Source organism: Hippocampus comes, unplaced genomic scaffold (genome assembly GCF_001891065.2).
Source record: "Hippocampus comes isolate QL1 unplaced genomic scaffold, H_comes_QL1_v1.1 scaffold51, whole genome shotgun sequence".
NCBI lineage: Eukaryota > Metazoa > Chordata > Actinopteri > Syngnathiformes > Syngnathidae > Hippocampus > Hippocampus comes.
Genome location: NW_017805497.1, coordinates 695,814 through 719,052, shown reverse-complemented (window position 1 = coordinate 719,052; position 23,239 = coordinate 695,814). Strand labels below are relative to the sequence as shown.

The 23,239-nt window shown below is 40.9% G+C and overlaps 3 protein-coding genes across 16 annotated transcripts in view; 1 reads left to right on the top strand and 2 right to left on the bottom strand.

The window, feature by feature from the left end:
* The window catches only part of apbb2b (amyloid beta (A4) precursor protein-binding, family B, member 2b), a 72,428-nt gene extending 64,435 nt beyond the window's left edge, over positions 1 to 7,993 (bottom strand). For all 4 annotated transcript variants that reach the window (XM_019876489.1, XM_019876491.1, XM_019876490.1 and 1 more), the window contains exon 1: positions 7,879 to 7,993. The gene's annotated coding sequence lies outside the window, so the exon portion shown is untranslated. The remainder of the gene's footprint in view (positions 1 to 7,878) is intronic.
* Positions 7,994 to 10,732: 2,739 nt separating this feature from the next.
* The window catches only part of haspin (histone H3 associated protein kinase), a 13,299-nt gene continuing 792 nt past the window's right edge, over positions 10,733 to 23,239 (top strand). The window contains exons 1-18 of one of the 4 annotated variants that reach the window (XM_019876720.1): positions 10,733 to 11,006; positions 11,859 to 12,002; positions 12,699 to 12,839; positions 13,709 to 13,855; positions 14,180 to 15,977; positions 16,584 to 16,722; positions 16,817 to 16,869; positions 16,974 to 17,072; positions 17,180 to 17,365; positions 18,635 to 18,720; positions 18,842 to 18,904; positions 18,992 to 19,083; positions 19,459 to 19,538; positions 19,701 to 19,789; positions 20,360 to 20,502; positions 20,604 to 20,706; positions 21,530 to 21,743; positions 22,651 to 22,753. In XM_019876720.1, coding sequence (XP_019732279.1) covers positions 10,852 to 11,006; positions 11,859 to 12,002; positions 12,699 to 12,839; positions 13,709 to 13,855; positions 14,180 to 15,977; positions 16,584 to 16,722; positions 16,817 to 16,869; positions 16,974 to 17,072; positions 17,180 to 17,365; positions 18,635 to 18,720; positions 18,842 to 18,904; positions 18,992 to 19,083; positions 19,459 to 19,538; positions 19,701 to 19,789; positions 20,360 to 20,502; positions 20,604 to 20,706; positions 21,530 to 21,731 — 3,720 coding nt within the window. In that variant the 5' untranslated portion in view covers positions 10,733 to 10,851 and the 3' untranslated portion in view covers positions 21,732 to 21,743; positions 22,651 to 22,753. Of the gene's footprint in view, positions 11,007 to 11,858; positions 12,003 to 12,698; positions 12,840 to 13,708; positions 13,856 to 14,179; positions 15,978 to 16,583; positions 16,723 to 16,816; positions 16,870 to 16,973; positions 17,073 to 17,179; positions 17,366 to 18,634; positions 18,721 to 18,841; positions 18,905 to 18,991; positions 19,084 to 19,458; positions 19,539 to 19,700; positions 19,790 to 20,359; positions 20,503 to 20,603; positions 20,707 to 21,529; positions 22,081 to 22,650; positions 22,754 to 23,239 lie in introns of those variants that run through there. The other 3 variants (XM_019876721.1, XM_019876722.1, XM_019876719.1) reach the window with 3 other exon arrangements.
* The window catches only part of fam184b (family with sequence similarity 184 member B), a 25,471-nt gene continuing 24,366 nt past the window's right edge, over positions 22,135 to 23,239 (bottom strand). For all 8 annotated transcript variants that reach the window (XM_019876716.1, XM_019876711.1, XM_019876714.1 and 5 more), the window contains one exon: positions 22,135 to 22,960. In XM_019876716.1, coding sequence (XP_019732275.1) covers positions 22,888 to 22,960 — 73 coding nt within the window. In that variant the 3' untranslated portion in view covers positions 22,135 to 22,887. The remainder of the gene's footprint in view (positions 22,961 to 23,239) is intronic.

Sequence of the window (23,239 nt, the reverse complement as noted above, 5' to 3'; positions counted from 1 at the left end):
CACCAGTGTCTTCTTTTTCTCCTATCACTGCTAGCAAAGCATTCTTCAAGACTCTTTTTCCACATATGATGCCCTGTCAGTGGAAAGTCAAAATCCAATTGCTGTGTATTGATTCTACAGAGTCGCTAAGATGGCTTTAACACAAATCCATGTGAAAAATGAGGGTTTATGAATAAAAAATATCAGATATCAGAACAACCTCTACCTAGATCATGACCAGTTTCTATGGTCACAGATACTCACTTTCTGCCTTTTCAGTTATTCATGAGAACATCAAAGGGAAAAGGGACAAAACAAGTATGCACCTTTATCTGGAAGTGCACCGAAATGTTTAAGACTCTTTCTTGATAAAGTTTCACAGCAATGGGGTGATTACATTTTGAGTCATCAGTCTACCTAACAAACATACTGATGACACCGTCTCCTTGGCAGAGCTAGTCTACATGTTTGCGCCACCACAGGATATGACAACTCAACAAATGAATGCGGTGAGAAACCCAAATGACCGCGATCATGATTACTCTGTCTCAATGTGTTCGGTCATCCAACCAGAATGTGCTGTCACCAAGGTTTTTGGCCTTCTTCGTGACAATTTATAATTAGAAACTATTTATCCCATAATAAATAATGGAAATAAAAAATAATTCATAGTTAAACTGTCTACATCCGAAATCTATTAACGATTCTTAACTGTTAACTGTCAGGCTACTGTAAAAAATGAGTTCAACTGTCAATGCTAAGACATCCAAACAATTAAAACTTAAAGGAATAACAGATGTATTGATGTCTCCTTTCTGATTTCATTTGATAGGATGAAAATACAAACTTTTGAACATAGGTCCGTAAGTGGAGGGTTTTTTTTTTTTTGTGTTTGTTTTTTTTTTAAATGCGTTTATGAGATAACACATTCAAAACAAACGGCTACAGTTAATGCTACTGGATGGCAGTGAGTGGTTCAAATGATCAAACCGACTTAGGAATTTTGCAAGCCTTTTGATCCCACGAGTCATGCAATCAAAACAAAATCAAGACAGCAACAAAAGATGCCAGGAAGGCCAAAATGGCATGCACTAATCTATACAGTAAATAGCCTCCTGCTGGCTTTCTAATTAGCAGGGTACTGAAAATCATTTGGCAAGGTCTAGTTCCAAAGTCCTGCTGATTCTGTACGCATTAGAGGTGCCCATTAATAGCTGAACATTTGCCAGTCAGCTTAAATGTTCCTGGAGATCACAGCCAGGAGGCAGGAGGAGGTGCTCCTTGTTGAAGAAACCTAACAGCACGCAGCAGAGTGCCAATTTACAGACAAACTTGAGGCCTTTACACATTCTTTCATTACTTTACAGCTTTCATGTGGTCGAATGATTCGAGAGCAAGCTCACAAAGAAAAACGTGGAAAAAAAACTAATTAGAGAGAACAAGCTCACGAAGAAAAACGTGGAAGAAAAAATTATGGGGAGTGATGGAGAGTATAAAATAAAATTCCACACAGCCAGAGCCCTGTTTCAACAGTTGATAATTATGACCATTAAATAACAGCAAAATAAATAAATAAATAAATATCAACACTCATGTGCTAAGTGCCCATAAGACCGAAGTTATTGTTTTTGCAATCATAGCCCCACAATTATTAATGTCGACTAATCACCGTACTGTAATGAACAGCCAGGACAGAGACGCGTTCGTCACTACGCTATCATTATTTAGTTATCTATCAAACTTTTACTCCTTTCTATCACTGTCTGGTCAGATTGCGCATAAAAAAAATATAAAAAAAAAGCCTGAGATAAAGCAGAGCACACCAAAGGAAACTTTGAGGTTTACTGAGATTAAGTCATAACACTGATACTGTATGCTAAGGACAGTTTTTTTGAGGTTCTACAATACGTTCAGGTTCATAAATAGAGACATTGGAAAAAATTCTCATCTTTTTTTTTTTTTTGCTCTAAATTAAGCACTGACTTACTCTAAACACCACCACACCGCATTTGAATTGAAACCAACCAGACGTGATTTAACTACAGAAGTTCACCTTTAATTTAAGGGTGAAGAGTTTAGGAATTACACCAATTTGTAGATGTGCCTCAAACTTTTAAAGGGAGCAAAGGTGATCGGACAATTGGTTGCTCATCTGTTCCCTGGCCACGTGTGTTATTCCCCCCATGAACCCATTGACAATCATCAGCAAAAAGGTCTACAATTGTGCTGTTTGCATTTGAAATCTGCTGCTGTCGACTCTCAATATGAGATCCAAAGCGCTGCCACCATCAGTGAAGCAAGCCACCATTAGGCTGAAAAACCAAAACAAACCCAACAATATTTATCAATACATTTAATCACATGCAAAAAGGTTAGATTTGGCCAAATCAACAGTTCAATATTCTTAAAAATAAATAAGACAGCCAGGAAGCTGATATTAAGTGATTTGTAGAGGAGCGTCTGCGCACTGTGTTTAGCTACACTCTTTTGTCAATGTATGACAACTGTTTCTAACAAAATACGGACAAACAGGAACACCTGTCATCTTTTGAGGCATAGATACAAATTTATGTAAATCCTGCGTCGTTCACTTGATTTGCAAGAGATTACCTTCAAATTAAAACTGAAAGTCTGCAGTTAAAGCATAATTCGATTGTTTTATTTTCCAATCAACTGTGGTGATATTTAGAGCCAAAAAGACAACAATTGAGTTGATGCCCCACTATTATGGGCCTGATTATTTGTGAAATTACAACATATTCAAATGTCTAATTTTGAGTCTGTATTAATTAAGAAGAATAAGAAGATGACGAGTTATTAAACATGATTTAATGACACATCCTAAAATAGGAACCACCCACAAGAAAAACTCAACAACAGGAAGGCAGCTGATCAGCAAAATGCACCGATTAGATAGTGGATGAAAATTAACAGAACGGACAAGACTATTAGCTGGATGGAAGTAGAAAATGCCCCCCGCCCCAGCCCACCGCCCTGTCATTTAGTGTCCCACCCTGCAGGATGAAGGGGGGCCTCTGTGCTCCTCCACAGTTCAAACACACCACACGGGTGTCTGCTCCCTGCAAAAACAATGCAGACACACATATATTGCGGCCTGGCTAACAGTGGCTAACACAATAAGCCTATTGAGAGTCAATGAAACACACTGCACCAACAAACTGCAATGTGGTCATTTTGCCAGGCTGACAGCTTGCAAAGAGTCGACTCTCTGCTTTCTTGAATTCATCAAATATCTGTCCAGTCTGGTCGGTGTCTTCACACACACTCATGTGCACATGCTACACAGCTACACATTTGTTTGGTCGAGGGCGGAAAGCCGTATTGTTTTGCAAAGGAAGTGGGGCAGCGATAACAGATCTCTGTTCTTTATCCGACTGCTCTCACACACACACACAAATGCACACACTGCTTTCTCATCAGCTGTGGTGCACAAGCTTAACCACACACACACACACAAATGCACATATTTAAAGTACTGTATTTTCACGATCATAAGACGCACAGAAAGTTGTAAATTTTCTCCAAAATGGACGGGGCACCTAATAGTGCGGGTCGCCTTGTGTATGCACCGAGTTTCAAAATCTGTGAACGTTGTTGTGTGACTTCGATGAGGGTCCACTTGACTGATTGATGTTGTGCCGACATGTTGCTTATATTGAGCAAAGGCGGACCGATCCTAGGACAGCATGCGGACATTCAAGTGGGAAGGGTGGCCGTAAAAGAGGATGCTAAAGGCACGCCACCAGTAGCAGTAAATAGTGCAAAACAACATCCCAAAAATGGCACCTACGAAAAGACACGCTTACGAAGCACAGTTTAAAGTGCAAGCTATCAGTTTTGCGGAGGACCATGGGAATCGAGCAGCGATGAGAGAATTCAAGATCAGCTAATCCATGGTGCTTTTGTTTTACGAAACGGCGCCATCTATCCATCTGGGCAAAGACGACCATGGTGCAGCAACATCCAAAGAAAACCTGGCCATCTTCCGCTCCTACTGCAGTAAAAAGTGTAATGTTCTGCGTTACATGAAATAAAGATGCTTTCTTGGAGATTTTAATCCTTTATTTTGCTGGTCTCCCTTGGTTTCCATTACCGACTGTTCTATCAAACAATCCCCACACTCCGAACTTGCCCGCTTGGGTACGGCAAGTAATGAGGTATAATCATACTTTGTAGTATGAAATACAACAAAAAGATTGCCAACAAACACAACCAGCCCAACCACATCACCAACATGGATGAGGTGCCGCTCAGTTTCGACATCCTGGCGGACCACAATGTAGAGAAGAAGGGGATCAGGACGGTAGCGATACACACAACAGGGTGCGAGAAGTCAGATTTAACTGTTGTGCTCGATTGCCAGGGTAATGCAGAGAAATCACATTAATTTTAAAGCCGAAAGAAAAGTTTCCAGCCGGAGTAAAAGTGAAGTTGTGAGCCGAGCACAGCATTACTAAGACTGGAAGGCAGCGCCAGGTGAGTTATGCCACAATTTGTGAATGGATTGTGGATGCTTGGGCTAGTGTGTCTGTTTGTCCTGTTGTTCTCGCTTTCGCAAAAGTCGGCATCATTTCTGAGGAGCCGCACGGCAACGAGACTGACTCTTACAATGAGGCGAAGGAACCTGGCTTGTTTGATGGAAAACTTGCCCAGCTGTTCATTTTGGATACAGAAAATGAGGACTCTGATTGATTTGTGGGTAAGGATTGAACAAGGAAGTAACATGAGTACATTGTTGTAAACTCAGTTTTGCGCCCACTGCCTTTTTAAAAGCATACGCTAGCGTGCATGCATGCTATCTCTTTTTTAAGCTACTGTAGCGTACGTTTTACCATTACGTTTTACCATTTTTGTGTGCAGTGTTGTACCATATAGGTCTGTCACAAAACTGTTAGTTATTACGAAACAGATGCACTTTTATCAGACTACAAAAAAGAGCTGTGAGAAGTGTTTGTTACAAATGGTGGCCTGTAAATACCTAAGGCACTCTTTTGCCCCAAAGACAGCCACTCTTGATGCAGAAATGTTACAGTGTGTGTGCGTGTGTATTTCATGATCATATTAAAAGAAAAGGAAGACATGAGAGAAGAATTGGATATAAACACAAAGCATTTCATAATGGTATATTTGGACACACACACACACACACACACACACACACACACACACATACACACACACACACACACATTATGCAGGCAGGTCTGTAGCGAGCCAAAATGGGCAATGATGGAGGAGGCGGGCTCGGGGGGTTCTGCAAGGATGACAGTGCACCAGTTCATCGACAGTGACACATTAACTTGATTCCTCCAATCCAATCCTTGCCTCAGCTCAGCCTTAAAACTGACTGTATTTACTACGCAGTAAACAATCGGATCTGCTGAAGGAAGACATGTGCGTTTTCAATGAAAATGTAGAAATGAGTGCTGGATGTAAAATAAGACCACAAGACTGATGTCACCAGGAGAGAACGGAAAGGAAAAACTTCAGCGCACCACCCCACCCCAAAAAATAAAGCAAGATTGGCCCTTTGGCAATTTTTGTGATTGTCAACAATGTAATCGCCCTTGTCCTATTGTAACCGGTGGTATCCGACTGAGTTGTGTTTAAGAATAGTGACAACACACAGCAGGATTTCTTGTGTTGGGTGTGTTTAATCGTCTCAATCACAAAACCTGATGATAACAGCAAAAACAATATCCTCCCATCAATTATGGTGGTACGGCGTGTCCCTACCCATGGACATCAAGAGAAAAAGAGGCACACACATAAACACAACATGCCTGACGATAACAGCAAAACAATGTCCTCCTAACATTTATGGTGGTACAGCGTGCCCCTTCATAAATGATATGACATAGGAATGTATTAAAATACCTAAACTTGGAAGTGAAATCAAAAGATTCTCAAGCTCTAAAGATGGACCTCCCCATGGACCTCAAGAGAAAAAGGGAGGGGTCAAAGGTGTGAGCCCAATTTAAAAGAGGGAGTGCCACATTAATTATTAAATGGAACACATAAACATTTTTGTTCCACCTTTTGATAATGGAGGATATAGTAAAAGAACATGTTCGATATTTATCATTCCACAGAATTTGTGTACCGGTAATTATAATGCAGTACAGTCAGTATTTCGAAGTTTTTTTTACTGGCCCTATTACATTATGACAACTAGCGTGGCAATCTCTCTGGCCCGTGGAGCATATACAGTATAGCACTGTGGAGAGCCTTTCCTATAACACAACTAGGTGATGATCTCATCCTTGCACTCCCAGTATTTCCTTTTTGGAAATGTGAAGGCAACACATAGGAACTCGGGAAACTATTGTGTGCGTGTGTGTGTGTGTGTGTGTGTGTGTGTGTGTGTGTGTGTGTGTGTGTGTGAGTGTATGAATGCGAAGTAAGTGGCTCCATGTTTGGACAAGTAAAAAAAGCATAATATGTATTCTTTCAAGGGCCAAGATGCCGGAGATAGGCTGGGAACAATTATTGCTGGCAATGTCCAGTCCAGTCCAGCCAGCACAACGCAGCAATACAAGCGCCTGAAGACTGAACACAACAATGTGAGCAAAGTCAAAAGAATGTCCTACTTTGTATGTCTGTTTCACAAAGACCTTGTTTGCACTGACACAAGAGTCGTACGTGGGACAAGACAGACGCTGCACACTCTCTGGATGACAACCACTAGATGTGTGCTGGAGCCCATTCCAACTGACTTTGGGTGAGAGTCAGGGTACACCAGACAAAACATCATCCACACTTGAATTCAAACCTATGGATAATATAGAGTCTTCAATTAACCTGAATGCATGTTTTGGGAACGTGTTTGGAAACCGGAGTACGGAGAAACAAGAACATGCAAACTCCACACAGGTAAGCTGGAGGCCAGATTCGAACCCAAACCTCTGTACTGCGAGGTGGGTGTGCTGCCCAGGCAATCATCGTGCTGCCACCATCCCATACATTTATATTATATCTCGAGCATTGGGCGGAATGCTTGGACCTCGAAAATCATCACTTTGCAGGAGACCCACCCAAAACGTGTGTTCAATCATTAATAGCGCATTGTCAAAGGCAGAACCTATTTTCAACAATTTAGATATGTTAATTATTTGTAAAAAAAATAAAATAAAAAAATAACACCCACACATGTGGATTTGCAAGTATTCTCGATTTGGAAAAAAAAAATCTGAAATTTACCAACTGTGACATTGAAGGTTCCGTCCAACGCCAGAGTTACTATAGACAATATATATTCATATTTATAATTTAGATCATGATGAGTGTTAAAACAGGCAATACAACAATTAAAAACTAATGCCACATGCTTGGAAAGGATTAAGCCACATAGCTTCGTTTATTTTTGTCTTCATAGAGTGAATGATTGAGCAAACATAATATGAACATGACAAGCTTCCAGGATCTATGGGGGGATTTGATCCGCGTAAACTGTAAAGTTCGACTCATAGCTAGCATCAGCCGCTCGTTGATTATGATGTCAGATAAATGCTTAACGTGCACTTCTCAAATACAACAAGTTAATGGTCATTTAAGCGCCCTTTGCGTGCATATAACGGAAGAGTGCAGGTGTATTCATCGCTTGTTCGAAAGGGGAAAAACTAAAACACAGTTGTCAGTGAGAAAAAAATAAATCACTATCGGGGTCCGTGAACGCCCCATCTGAGGCTCCAGCTTCCCGACTCTCGGCCGCGACCGGTCCGACCGCAGCACGGCGGGCCTTTCGGAGGCAAAACAAAATCGGTGCTCGGGCGACGATCCCACTCCCCCTCGCCTCTATATATTTCAGAACAAACTGTATCCAAAAGAGAAGAGAACGACACCAGTCTGCCGCGGTTAAAGCACCAATTCGTCACTCACCTCTCAACGTTTACGTCCGTCTCGCTGCTCTCCCGCTCCAGCTCTGGGCTCTCCTCCCCTCCGGTTCCTCTCCGCCTATTGCTCTTTTCCTTCGCTCTTTCCCGTTAGAGGGAACCGGGGGACTCTGCTCCGGAAGCAAAAATAGCAAAGACTCCTCCCCATTTTTTAATTGCCACACAGTGGATATGGAAAGTCTCCACACTCCTGTTCAAATGGCAGGTTTTTGCGAAAAAAAAAAAAACATGGCAAATAATTTCTAAACTTGTTCCACCATTATTGTGCACAATGTGTGTGCTCAAAGGATTAAGCAATCCAAACCAAATCTCCCAAACATATGTGAGAAAATGTGGTACAATCCAATAAAAGCAAGGTCGAACTTTTTGACCTTCATCGCAAAAGGTATGTTTGGCGAAAACAACAGCGCTCTTCGCGAAAAGAACAGCAAACCTTTGGGGAAGCTTAGTGATGGCAGGATTCTCCTTTGGGGTTGTTAATCTTAAACTGGAACTGTGGCCCGAGACAACATGGAAGTAATTTGAAATAGCTATCAGAAAGCAAAAGCATGCCAGGAAAAGCCTACTCGACCAACTGAACTTTGACTGGGGGTTAAACAGAGACACTTTAAATGGTGGCAGATGTATGCTGACTCCCATTTTACATGAGTATGAATATGAATGGTAAATTCTGAACACAGCCAAATCCCAGTTTTAAGAGGTTGTGCGTCCTTGTGCCACTACTTTATTTTCGTTATTTTCAATAAGTATTCTTATTTAAAACAAATACACAAGAAAAGCACAGATACCTGGAAAAAAATACAGGAGTACAGTAACAAAGTTCTGCATTTGTACTTTGATTAGTAAAGATAAAACTCTGCTTATAATAATACTGGGATATTATCCTAAAAAAAACGTTTATTGAGTGTAGCTTTGCAGCTCAGAAACTGCAGTCTAATATTCACCAGTAGAAATTGTTACTAGCATGTACTGCAATGCCATTAATTCAGTTTGGCCTGACACCACAAGGAAATTGTCAAATGAACACTTATGTACAAAACATACCCATGTAAGTTTTACTACAGGTGCAACCAGTTAATTAGAACATTGTTTAAAAGTTAATTCTCTTTTTGGTTGATAAATTCCAAAGTGAATAAAAATATTATATATCTGTATATTTATGAAATATAGAATTTTTTTTTCAAAATGCCAATTCCTACCTAATCTCCTTCTATCCATTTTCTGATTCGTATTTGTCCTTTCGGGGTCCAAGGAAAGCCCAGTCATGAAGACCTCCACATCCATGTACTGTACTGCAAAGATTTTGTTTGTCAACTAAAAAGTGGAAATTTGAGAAAAATCTCTCATTTACTGAGCTAGACAAAGTCCTTAGAATCCTTCCTTAAGATTATGATCAAACAAGGGAATGTCTGCTGTAGAAGCAGAACACTTTTGCTGTGTGATAACATCTGATTATTTGCTTACAAGTGGCTGAGGTCTGTGCAAGATGATGGCCACGATTGCTGAGCAAATGGTGGTTGCAAAAGGCAGAATGCAATTCAACAAAGTGGAGGCCGTGCATCCGCTTCAAAAACAATTGGCAAAACATAAGTGTGTGCTGAGTGTGCCAAACCACAAAGCAATTACCGATTACTTGAAACGTGGATTATGGAGTCAACTTTGGCGTGACGGCAAGGACCATTTGGATCAGTGCGAAATGGGTCAATAAAAAGGCCCAAACAAGCAACATGTGTTACTGATAAACTCTTTAATTAAAATTTCCTCTAGAATACATGATATGATTCTCATAGTGTGTTCATACATTTTACTTATAACATTGAAAATTGATCTCAACATTAAATGCGGTGTATACAATCAGATAAATAAGATAAGATAAGATAAGATATCCTTTATTTGTCCCACACTGGATATCTTATCTTATCTTATCTTATCTTATAAACAGTCACACCATAATTAATTTGAACCAGGATTTTCAAACTTCTAATGTCTGGTACCATTTCCATAAAAATCTTCACTTTCCAAGGACCACCATTACAACCAACATTTTGCATGGAAGCCTATGTGTTATCAAAAAATAAGACAGAGATTTAATGCCTAAAAAGTGTATTCAATTATTTTAGGCCACTGTACCATTATGCACGGCTCGAACATTCACACTGCACTTAAAGATAAGAAAAGGAAAAGTGTAATGTGATGATGATTAATTTAAGACGTATCACATCGAAGGTAAATAAAAATTGTAAATAAATATAAAACAGTTTTAAAAACTAAAAGCAACTGTACAGTGTTTTTTTTTGTTTTTTTTTTTGCAACTGTACAGTGTTGTATTTAACAGTTCAATGCAACTGACGTGTACAAAAAAAGGACTGTTCTTCATTAAAAATTCATTAAAACCTGATTCTTCCTGTACTGAAAGAAACCGTACCATTAAAACACTGAGAATCACTGAATTATAACATCCTGGAAAAATTTATTCTGTTCAGTATTGTATACTGTACATTGTTTCAGTAGTTCAATTTGCTTGAGATGCTCAGGTAAGCGTGCTCAACTATAATCCTGTCTTCTGTTGACATCTAGTGGCTATTGCTCAAGTGTGTCACGGCCAAAATGTCAGATTAGTCTTTCCTGATGTGAACTACAACAACCAATAATTTTTCGGAGCGTTAAAATAATCGATAGATGGATGGATTTTGATATTTTAAGTTAAGAAATTTTCATCACCTCCCCAAAAAAAATACATAAAAATATTATGAGGCGCGCTTCACTCGTTCAATTGCAGTTCCTCCAATACAACATGCGGCGCTGCAGAGATGGCGTTACACTTTATCGACCAATCAACCGGATGATACAATTTGAAGTTGAACAAGGAGCGGGTACCGCGACAAAATGAGTTAGCGACGAAAGCTAACAATATCTCGGAATACAAGCAAATGGTCACAAGTAAAACATTTTACTCAAAATGGCCACAGTGAAGCCAATATTTATGAGGACTTACGGGAAGAAAAAACGCAAATTGACGGCCTGGATTTCACCGAAGGAGCACAAGCAGGCCTTCAATAGCTCCACGTCTTCAGATGATTCCTTGTTTGAACACGCCAAATACATCAAAGCCAGGTAAACAAACCAAAAGACGACGATGACTTTAATTCAGTTTTCAACCTTTAGTGACTTACTCATAGTAATAATAATAATAATGCATCCTATTTATTTATAATGAAGTGTGTATTCTTTGCCCCCAACAATAACTACGGAAATAGAAACGATCTCGCCGCACAACATTAAACAAAAAGTGTCACAAAACGTATGACATTATGATGAGCCGTTGCACAAAGACAAATAATTAAAATTGCAACATTTCCTCCTGCACCCACGATGATGATTTCTCACTGCACACAGTCGGGTGTAAATAAGTGAGGAACTAAAAAGATTGTGTATTGCTCAGCGGTACCTATCTGGTATCTCCGGCTGGATTGTAGTCATAATTCATCGTAGTTCTTAAGATTATTTTTTAAGATTCTTTCACTTTCTGTTGTTTGTCTGCTTCCTGAGTGGCGTCTGTGGACATATCCTATCCAAGACCTTTCATGCTGTTTTTTTTAAAATCTCTGATTCAATTTTTTTTTTAACATTGAGTTCATACACACAGCGAGTTAAGTTACAGCGATGACGGCACTCAAGTTGGTGACACCTGGTACAGGGGTTTCAAACCTGTTTTCATTTCAGGCCATGAAGTAGTTATGAGGGTTCTCAGTTTCAAAAAGGTTGGTGATCTTTGCATTAGACTAATACTGCACTGATAAATTCTGAGAACCTCCAAAAATGCTTGGGATATTTGAAAATTTGGGAAAATATAATTTGATTGAAATTGTGTGGTGACTGGTACTGCTATAGTTTTGGTAATTTAATTCATTGCCTGGTGGATATTTTCTGTCCACACACTTTCTGACCTGATCTTTCTTGATGCAGGAAAAGAAAACCTATCTCAGTCGCAGCAGCAGTCATGACAAGAAATAACAAGAGGTGTCGTCTGATTATCAGCGAGAGCGAGGAAGATATGTCATTTTCTGTGAAAAGTCAGAAAAATCCACCGCAAATCAATGCAACTTCCAAGTAAGTCACTGTTTTCCGACGAAGAAAAGTAACACACGTATTTTAATGTATTTAGAGAAACATTCTGAAGATTTTGAATTCCTTTTTCCATGCCGGTGTTGTTAGAGCAGAAAAATGCTGCTCAAAGGAGTTATGCTATCTCAACACAGCTTCCTATAGCTGATGTCTTGTTGTTCATCTTTGGACCGCCACCTATTTGAAACCAAATCAACCGCGCCTGGTTGTAGCCAACTAGTGCTCTGTATTTTTTTTCCCTAGCAAATATTGCAATCTGCTTTGGCCTAAAAAAAATAATAATATCAATCTCGCCCATGTATTAAGTCCACCCTTGTCTGCATTTTCCTTTTATTATCTGCTAAAAAAAAAAAGGCAGAATTGTATGTTGGCTCATCTCTCCTTCCTGTTTTCTGCAATCTCGTCTCTTGTTGGGCTGCTTTGTGACTTCCCATCAGTGCTCAGTTGTCTGTAAACCCAGTCTCAAACGCATCGGGCTCTTGTCTGCAACACTTTTGATGACTTTTAGGAAAGTGCAACATCAATATGTCTTCTTTTTAGGATGCAGTCAAGTTCAACAACAGTCTGAGCAGTGAAGTATTATGCGATAAAAACATTCGCAGTGACATTTGCAATTGGTTTGGTGAAGAGCCTGAGTAGAAGCTGTTCAAATGCAACTGGAAACTGCTTTTTAATTTTTAGAGCAACGAAAAGTTCTTCCAAGGCAAAGAAGATCCGTGCAACAAGGAGGAAAGCAAAAGAGAACATTACTAATGAGGAGGACATTTTCAGAGTGCCCCTCCCCTCCTGCCCTGAGCCTGCTCCACGGGACAGGGTAACCAGGTGCGTGTATCAACACACCCATTGACACAATCCGCTCCAACTTTGCCTCACATTTAGTCAGATGCTCATTAGAAGAAATTTTGGAGGGCCTGTTAGGGCAAGCCGGTTCCAATTCCTAAGCACATGAACTGAGTTACCCTTGAGCAAGGCGGGGAAATCCTGACTGCTAAACCCTCTCACTCTTCCACATAATCCTGTTTGACCTACATAGTATATGTGTGGAGGATGCTTTAAATTGAATTACAATACAGTTTCTTCTCATTGTCAAGCCACAGTCATCCCATGGTATTCAGCTGACTGATACCTGGGAATAATGAATGAAACCCACTCATTTTACATGACTCTTAAATATACAAAGTAGATGGTTTAGAAATGACTAGATTAATGGGTGCTGGGGGGGGGGGCATGTATAGCACAGGCCAAACATGCACATGCAGCATAACCTCTCCATAACTTCCTCCATAAGGACCCAGGATAAACATAGTCCCTCCACACTGTACCAAGATTTTAGTCTCCCAGTCAAGTTTTCTTCTTTGTACTTACCAGTTACTACTTTCTTATTTGCCAGGTTTTGGTACCATATCGCGGCAACTCGTGGCGTCACAAAAAAGACACAAAAATGGGCGTGTTTTTCAGCAGGTAGCTGAGGATAGGTTCCATGAAAGAAAAAAAAACGTGTTCACTGTTGTACTCAGAAAGTACTTTTGCACTTACATAATTATAACTGTTAACAACTTAGTGTGAACACATTGGCCTAATACAGAAAATGCTCCATATATCAAACTGTGTGGTTACTACCCGTAGTTTTGTTTCTTTGAAAGATTGGCAGTGGTTTTCTATTTCTGACCTCATCCTAATTAACGCATCAGCAGGAAACAAGCACCTCTGTCAGTCAGAACAGGGGTCACAATAAGACGGAAGAAGCAGCATTGTCCGATGAACAGCTCCAGTGACGAAGATCTGTCATCTTCTCCAAAAAGCCACACAAAGCCACTTCACATCAATACTACTTCCAAGTAAGTCCTTGTGTCACAATGTAAGTATTTCATATCAGTTGATTTCAATATTTGTTGATTTTATTCATAAATTCCGAATAGGGGCGTGGTGAAAAAAAAGGTTGAATTTGAGTCATTTTATTTTGCAATGCAATATTTAACCCTTAATAGGAGATCAACACAACTATGAAAAAGTGGGTGTGGGTGTGCGTGCGCTCAACAGAATTGCTTGTGGTCGATGAATTGACTCAAAATGCCTATCCCTTGTCTGCATGTTCCTTCTCTCATGCTAAATGCCAAGTGTTGAAAAATGTTTTGGGTCATCTCTCCTTCCATTTTCCACAGTCTTCCTCATCTTTCAAAGGCCCGGTTTGTGACTTGTCGCCCTCGCTGCCCCGTCACCACGAAAGTGAAAGTCTCAAAGGCAAAAGGCAATGTCTTCACATCCTTGGAAGACTTTACTTCTGGAGAGGAAAGCCAAGTCTGTTTTTCTCACAAGAAGAAGAGAGTCCCTCTGGCAATGCTGGAATCAAGTGTGGAGAATTCCACCAGCAACCTGGATACGGATCCCTTGCTCCTAAATCATTCATCAGATCACAGCCTTGGGCCGCGCCCCAGGAAGCCCATCTTTTGCTCTACACCTTCAGTTAGACTGTCAAGCAAACGTCCCCATATTGTTCCGTTTCCCATCACTATTCAGTCCCCGAACCCCACATCCTTGTCCATCAGCCGCATAGGTGCAAGTGCATGCCAAGAAGACCAGGACTCTCCAAGGCAGCCTTGTTCTTCACCACCCATAGGACTAAATTCCAACAAGAAGCGAAAGACAAGCCTGTGTGAGCTGAATGAACAAGCATGCCCGCCTTTCCACGAAGGACATTCAAAAGACCTTTTTATACACCCAAAAAGTATGAACAAGAGTAGTCAAGACGGCAAGATGAAATATGGTGGGGCGTCGGCAAGCCTCCATCTGCTCGCTCCAGACAGCGAAAGCGACAGCTGTTTAGTGCCCACAGGGGAAGACTTACTCTCACTGACTGAAGTTCTGAAGGAGATGTGTTTGGCCCAGCGCTGCACTGTGAGATTGAAGAGATTAAACAGCCTGACTCTTAGTCAACTTTGCAGCCAGAGCACCTACTCCTCCTGCCTTACTGATCTTAGCTCAGATCACAGAGGACCACCTGCCCAGCATCATTCGATTTCCCTGGATAATATGTTACCACCAGAAGTTTTTTACAAGTCTAGTTTAGGTACCACTAAAGATGAAACCTGCGAGCGGTCAAACACAGGGAATGGGCCGGAGTCTGAAACTTCAAATATTTCCATCAGCCTTGCACTGTCACCATCACTGTCAGCAGAAAGTGATTTCAAGGAGGTGTCAACATCAGCACACGCTGAATCCACCCAGCACACTGGCAGCAGCTTTGAATTTTTCACTTGTGCGCAATTAGCAACCAGCTTTCCTGGGCAAATGTCAGCAACGGAACAGGATGCAGATGGTACATTTCAAGGAAAACGCTGCAAAGTTCGGGTTGAACGATTGAGGTTGGAGGAAATTCAAAGAGCAATCTCCAAAAGATTGTCTGTAGCACGATCAAGTGACAACACTGTTGACACATCATGCAGGGCAGAAAGCCTCTCAGAGGCACTGATCCAAGAATGCCTAACTGACAAACTTGCATTAAGAGTCGAGAGACTGGCTTTTACACAACTGAAGGAGCTGCAGCAAAAAGGTAGAAAGTGTCAATCTTCCTCAAATTGTTCCGATTTTACCAACGAGGACCTGACAAGAAACAAGCGCCAGAATAAAACGGACTCTGAACATTCTGAAAAGATTTCATGCAAAGTTGTGGAAAAGGGCTCGCCTAGTTCTTTCAGCCTTGTGGCCTCGGAAGAAAAAGCCTCCAAAAAAGGCCCTAAAGTTGACCAAAAAGCTTTTGGTAAAAACAAGAAGATGAGAAAGGGCATTTTAACGAGGCGGCCAGGTACCACCCGTAAGGCATGTGTCAGTGGTCTGAGCGTGAGCCGCTGGAAAAATGACAGTCGATCGCAAGCGCCGCATGTGTTCAAGAGGAATAGTACAGGGAGGCCTGCCGACTGCACCATCAACGATCTGATCTTGGCTCAACCCAGTGGACTGCTGGTGAGCATGACTTGATAACAACCACGTTTCAAAATATATCTGAATTTCAGCCTTTCGTCATCATTGAGAGACCTGTGTACACACGTGCACTACAATTATATATTCAAATAACGCATTTTGTCTTAATGAGAGTTAAATAAATCAACAATAAAATAAAAAATAAGTGACACTGTAACCTCATCGTACAAGACCAGAAATAAATCAGAATGATTTATGAGTAAACAAAAGTGTGCCGACGTGACAAAAAGGAAGAAACCCATTTGACTATAAAGTTAACAAAACAAGACCTTTTTGGGAAAAAAAATCATATTTTTTTATGAATATTGCCTTGATCTCAATACTGAAAACAACTTTGAAGTGCCGGTAGATTTGGAATGATGAACTTAGTTCAACAATTTCTTTTGAACTAAACTGGTTCATTTTAAATTGTGTGAGCTGCACCTTGAACTAGTTCGCGTAGAAGATGAACTTTCCCAACACTGCTGATGGCACATCAGATGGGTAGGCTCCTCATGGGATCAATAGGTCAGCAGCTCTGTTTTAAAAATGCGTAGAGATGATGCTGTTTCTTCAGTGACTGACTTGGCAATCTGTCCTGATGTGCAGGGGCTCCTGGGGCGTACGTCGAATTGCACCACCCCAGTGAAGACGTGTCCCCTTAACCTATCCTCGCTGCTGGTCGACCACACGCCGTCCACACAGCGCTGGAATCGGCTTAAATCCGCCCTCTCCATTCACCGCAAAAGTACAGCTCATGTGTGCCTATGAAACCCAACTTGTGTACTTGTACTCATTTCTTTTCCTTTAACCTTAAACTGCTCTCTTTGGGCCTTCTGTAGTGCTGCTCACACCGCAGAGTTCAAAAAAGCCGATGCAAGCCGATGTCAGTCAGGTATGAAGGAAGGGGTCATCGTCTTTGGACACCACAAAATCCTCACAGAGCCAATCCTCATACAACAATCTTGTCAACTAACTGCAAATGTTCCAACCCCACAGCTAATGTGTGACACAGATTTGTTCGAGGCAGAGAAGCCCTCTTTTGTGCTGCTCACACCGCAGAGTTCAAAAAACCCGACGCCAACAAACATCAGTCAGGTATCTTATGAAAGGGGGGGGGGTTGCCATATTTTGACACCACAGAGCCAATCCGCACCCCAAAAAAAAAGTGTCAAATAACTATTCAAATGTTTCAACCCCCACAGCTAATGTATGACACAGATTTGTCAGATGCAGAGAAAGTCTACGCTGAGTGTGGGCAACAGGGTCCGCTGCCCTGGAAGGAGTGTTTTTCACCTCTTCAAATGAGACGATGCGTCAAGATTGGGGAGGGTACATTTGGTGAGGTGTTCTCCACCAACAACTCGTCAGGAGAAACAGTTGCTCTTAAAGTACGTGTGTACACATGCATGATTATGTCTCTGGCTAATTTTTACCCCATGCAAATTATCAGTGCATCGAAGAAACATTATATTGGCTTAAAAAAGTTATAAGTACCACTAATTGAAATTCAAATTTGCTTCGTTGTGACTGTGTTCGCAAGTTTTATTTTCTAAGTGATAAAACCGATGAAAGTGATGACTTTTTGATGGTATAGTACTGTAGCATCTTTTTAGTGTGCGTTCTGCACTCTACGCACAAAAAGTAGGGATACTTGTTTTCAGGACGCTGAAATACATCATAACCTTAACACATGAACTTAATTTAACCTCAAAACCTTTGAAAGCACATGTCCATCTCTTCATTGTTTCAAGGAGAATGTTACATTGACTTCCATGCCTTTCTGTGACTCTTCCAGTCTACTTCTTGCAACTTGCTGATGACTGTGAAACTAAACTCAGTGGCCATTTTCCTCTGAGCTTGTGCTAGTAATTTAGTTAAAGGTTAAGTCCAAAATTTTCTTGACAATAATATGGTTTATGTGCCACCACTAGTCTCAACACAGTATTGCACTGGTGGAACATGCATTAAGCAGCAAAATCTCCGTTTTTATCCATCTCAGGGAGCAGCCTTTTTGCCAATTGCAGTCGACCAAAAATGTCATGAAAATTCATTGACTTCAATAAAAACAAGTTTTTCAAGAAGTTTTCCAAATGATGGTAAAAATTCGATAGCGGTCGCTAAGTGTTAAGAGCATGAAAATCGTCATTGCTCTTCTTCAGGCTGGCCACTACTGTACCGCTGCTGCTTTGAAAGCCGCAGTGAAGGTGCCTGTCCGTCTCAAGTGAGCAATTTGCATTGCCCTTCTCGAAGCAATACATAAAATGTTTTCAAAACAGGATAAAAGTGTCCTGTATTTTGTCAGGATAAGACACTCGGTCCAGTTGTCATTGAACCAGGAAATGTACTGATTGATTCATCAATTAAACACTTACTGTCAGTTTTGCCATTCAGCTCCTTATTGGAAAACAGCAAGTTGTGCAAAAAGTTCTGAAACACTGAACATCTGCCGTGCATTGTCAAGTTTAGCCAAGGTCAAATGAAGTGAAATTCTACCCACAAGCTCATTATCCTTAACTTTCTATCAACATCTGATTTATGTGTAAACAAAGGATTTCGTGCCGCTACATGTCATTCAAAAAGCTCGAAAAGACTTTAGAAAAAGTGTTTGAAATTGATATTGGAAATAATGAATGAACCATCTCTTTTTCTTCTTCCAGGTCATTCCACTGGAGGGCAGTGAGAAGGTGAATGGGGAAGACCAGAAGACGTTCGGGGAGATCCTACATGAGATTATTATCTCCAAGTAATTTGTCCATTCATTTGAGTTGCATGAATATACCATCCATATATATGATGTCCACCCTCCATTCGTTTTGTAGAAATGTTTGAGCATCAGTTTTGTAAACCACCATGTCTTGTTCCAGGGAGCTGAGCAGCCTGAAAGAGAAGCATCACAACCAGACCAGCTGCTTCATCGGACTTCATGAGTAAATGCTCTCTCTGCTTCCTTTTCTCACATCCGTATGCTTGCTGGTCTCTCTGCGCCTGCTGACCTTCGTCTCCTTCCCACGTAGTCTCCACTGTGTCCGAGGCTGCTACCCTCCTGAGTTCCTGGATGCCTGGGACACCTTTGATAGGAAAAAGGGCTCTGAGAACGACAGACCAGGTTTTTGTTGTGTTCTCATTCTATTGAATCCAGCAAACATGAACATACTGAAAAGAAATAAAATTAAAAAAAGAGTAATTTCAGTGATCATTTTTCGTACAGTGACCCCCTGTTTATCCTGGGGTAAAGTCCAAAAAGTGCAAAAAATCTATAGTAGAGTGAGACCATAGGGTAAAAAAAACAAAACACTTTTTTACTCCTACCCTAATCTTTGTGTCTTTTTGTGTGATTGCACAGTTCACCAAATGAGTGAGTTGAGGTTTACTGAATTGCGATTTTAACAGGGGTTCACCTTATTGTTGTGTATTGTAAGGTAGGAATAGGTGATATTTTTTTGCAGGTTTTCATGCCGCTTCTTCTCTCTGTGTTCTGTAGATTTATTTGAGAATGACCAGTTGTTTCTCATTCTGGAGTTTGAGTTTGGTGGTGTCGACTTAGAGAACAGCAACGGAACGGTATTCAACACTCCAAACTTTTGATTGCATGTTTAGTGATGTCGAACAGTCTCATTGTACCTATTGTACCTATATAATGGTACTCCACTTTGATTTTGGGCACGTAAATTATGAGGTGACTCTTTGCCATCTCAAAATTCCAACATGTCTTGTGTCCTGTAGTTGTCGTCAGTGGCTGTGGCAAAGAGTATCCTCCACCAAGTGACCGCCGCGCTGGCTGTGGCTGAGCAGCAGTTGAATTTTGAACACAGGTACACACTTAAATGCTCCGATAAGGCCCGTCTTTTGATCCTTCTTTCGGCCAGCCCTCTTAAGTTCTCAGGAGAGCCCAGCGGTGTAATAAGTCCTTTGTGTGAAGTCTATTTCAGTGCTCTGTAGTGCCGTAGTGGGTAGGTTAATAGTCCTGCAAGACTTTTTAAGCTAGGATAATTTATTCTTTTCCGGCCCTCCAGTTGCTATAGAGTGGTGCATATAGCCTACATGCAGGATGACACTGAATGAGCATATTCTCAACATTAGTCATTTGTACATAGTAGGCAGTATTCCTATATTGGACTGCATTTGATTTCTTCCTTGGTGATACATTTACACCATTATTTATTTACAAGCCCTTGCCGTATTGAAATGAATAATGACTCAATAAAGCTCTGTAGCTGGGGGCTGAGTGCTCACCTCTGCTCCTTTTACAAACACTATTGACCAAATGCGACTTGTGGGGAAATTTGCTTGCCACAATTCAGACTCCTTTGAGTTCTCTTGGAAGGCGGATTGTTTAAATGCTTTGGATTTGTCATTTGTTACTTTTGACTCTTTTTCTGAAGGGACCTCCACTGGGGCAATGTGCTCGTCAAAACAACAAAGCAGAAGACTGGAAGCTTCCTGCTCAACGGAGCAGCACACTCTTTGGAAACTAAAGGGGTGTTGGTCCGCATTATTGACTACTCTCTGTCCAGACTTGAAATTGGTCAGTGGCGTTTCCCCTGACCTATCACCTCACCTCCTGCGCGATTTTGTTTGTCTTTGTTGTTTAATTGAAGGAAATGGACTGAGCTGTGTTCTTTCCAGATGGCCTAACGGTGTCCTGTGACATTTCAAATGATGAGGAGCTCTTTATGGGTCAAGGAGATTACCAGTTTGATATCTATAGACACATGAGAGAAGAAAATGGGTCAGTATTTTTTCTTTTATTTTTTAAAATTAACTGTGTCTTGGCAATGTGTTTTTGGAGGAGGTCACAGTCCTGTACTTTATCATCACCATGGGATGGGCATGGCAACAGGACAATTTTCTGTATCTCAAGATTAGAACTCATACTTCCTTGCAGCGTCAAACACAAAATGGCAAGTGGTGCCGCCAAAGGACAAATAACAACAACATGCACTGCTGAATCCATATATTGTATAGCTGAGATGCCATATATACCTATGAGTTCGAGATGCAATGATTAATCGATTGATGATTGATAATTACTTTTGATAATCAATCATTTAGGGACTTAAAATTGTCCAAGTTGTCAGATTTCTTTAGTCTTTCATTGAAGCAGTCTGATTATCATTGCTAAATCAAAGTAAATTCTGCTTAATTGGTTCTTACTTTGATAAACGATGATCAATATTCGACCGATTTATTTATTTATTCCTTTGACTTTGGAGAACAGACTTGAGATGTGAGCGCTGTACCTTGTACGTTTGAAACAACCATGTAACGTAGCCCTTCAGTCTGCTAGCTCAATGCTAACACTAATAAGCATTAATGCCGTGTTGCTTTAACCCTTGAAGCAATGAGTTGGACACAAATGGTCCAGCAACAACATAGAGACAGACATAGCATTACTCACAGTCATGTATTCTTTGTCTTCTGCGTAGAATGACCAATTCATGTCATACTGTTGAGCTTAGAGGGGAGTTGATACGTCGGCATCCTTACTATGAATAAAATCTGATTTATGGAGACAGTCATTCATAGAGCTCCTGTCGTTTTGTGTGTTGCAGTAACAACTGGAACAGCTACCACCCTCATTCCAACGTGTTGTGGCTCCACTATTTGTGCTCCAAACTGCTCTCCATGAGGTACCGCGGAATGGGCGGCAGGAGCAGCAAAGACGCATTGAAGGAGCTCACACGTTTTCACGACAACGTCCTGCAGTACACTTCTGCAATGGAAGCACTCGAAAAAAGCCCCATGTTTAAGTAGCACACATAACTAGTAAGTACATTTTCTGTCCAAACATTGTGTGTATTCGTACCGTTGCAAATTCAACAATGAGGCAGCACACACTGATTGACGTGTGTTAACCGTTTCAATATTTCCCAAGTTAGTTTGTTCGTTCGTTCATGAGTAATGAGCATTATCTAAAAATTATGTCGTAATTAATATAGTGATGCAGCAGCAGGACAAAATGAGCTTTGGCCATTATTGTCTATAAGTTACATATACTGTATACGCGTGTATAAGTACTTTTGTTTTTGTTGTTTAATAAACCAGGAAATCAAATTCTTGAATTGAACTTAGAAATTCCTTAGTGTCGTATCAAAGCCGTTCAGTTAGACGCACTATTGGCTTTTAAGTGATAAGAAAACATCAGAGAATCGTGGAGTACAAAAACAAAATATTTATTCAATTTGTTCATTAAGACTATTGTACATTTTTGCATCAAAACAAGCTTCATTTTGATATGGGAAGTGTAAAGTGTGTATCCTTATTAATGAGGATCTTGATTGGATACATCAAATGCCTCCATAGTAGAAGTGACACTTGGTTGAAGACATCCAGAGAGTTGCCTTCGGTAACCATGTGATCATATTGAAGCAAATGCTGCACTGAAAAAGGAAGACTGTTTAAAAAAAAAAAAAAAACACCACACACGGAGACATTTCAGACTACACAAACAAGATCCAGGAGGCCGAGAAGAGGTCAGGCATGTGTTCTGAGAAGCACTTTTTGGTTGAGCTTTGAGGCAATGTTGGAGATGGCCTTGCTGGTGATGAGCCCACGAGTCTGTTGTAAGAGCACTCCACTGATTTTCACACCACTCAGCGAAAAGGATTCACATCAATGCAACAGAACCAGATAAACATAGTTTCCTTCAAATCCATGCAACCTTGTTTCACGGTACGACATTACCAACAGTGCGCCTGGAGTCTCTCTTGGCGTGGAGCTCCGAGCAGTGATCCGATGACATCGCCGTTTCATCGCATCCGCACGACGATACACTTTTATAGCTTCTTCCTTGTCTTTGACTATGCGGAAAATCGGCGGAGCTCCCAGTTGAGCGTTTGTGTGAATGTGGCGACGCGCATCCAGTACGTGGAACAGAAGCAATGAACTGTTGGGAAGGTTGTGTTTGTGCTCAGAAGGAGAAGTATTTGGTGAACCACTCTTGTTTTAGCCCCTCGGTGCCTCTGTGCTCCGTGTAAGCCCCCCTAAAACACACATTTACACAGAATACTGTCAATCAATATGTTACTTCAAAAGGTTTAGGAATTCAAAATCGGTGTATCGAATCATTAGTTCGTTCCATTTTCAAGTGGCAGTTGAAAAAGACAAAAGACCGATGTTTCAGGCTCCCGTCAAAAATACAAAGTATCTTCCATGTGAGACATCATAAGCTCAGCCCGCAAAATCAAAAGTCAGTCCTCTGGCTGTTTTTTTTTCCCAGCTCGTCTAATGGAAATAAAATGGAAATATGATAAATCTGCACT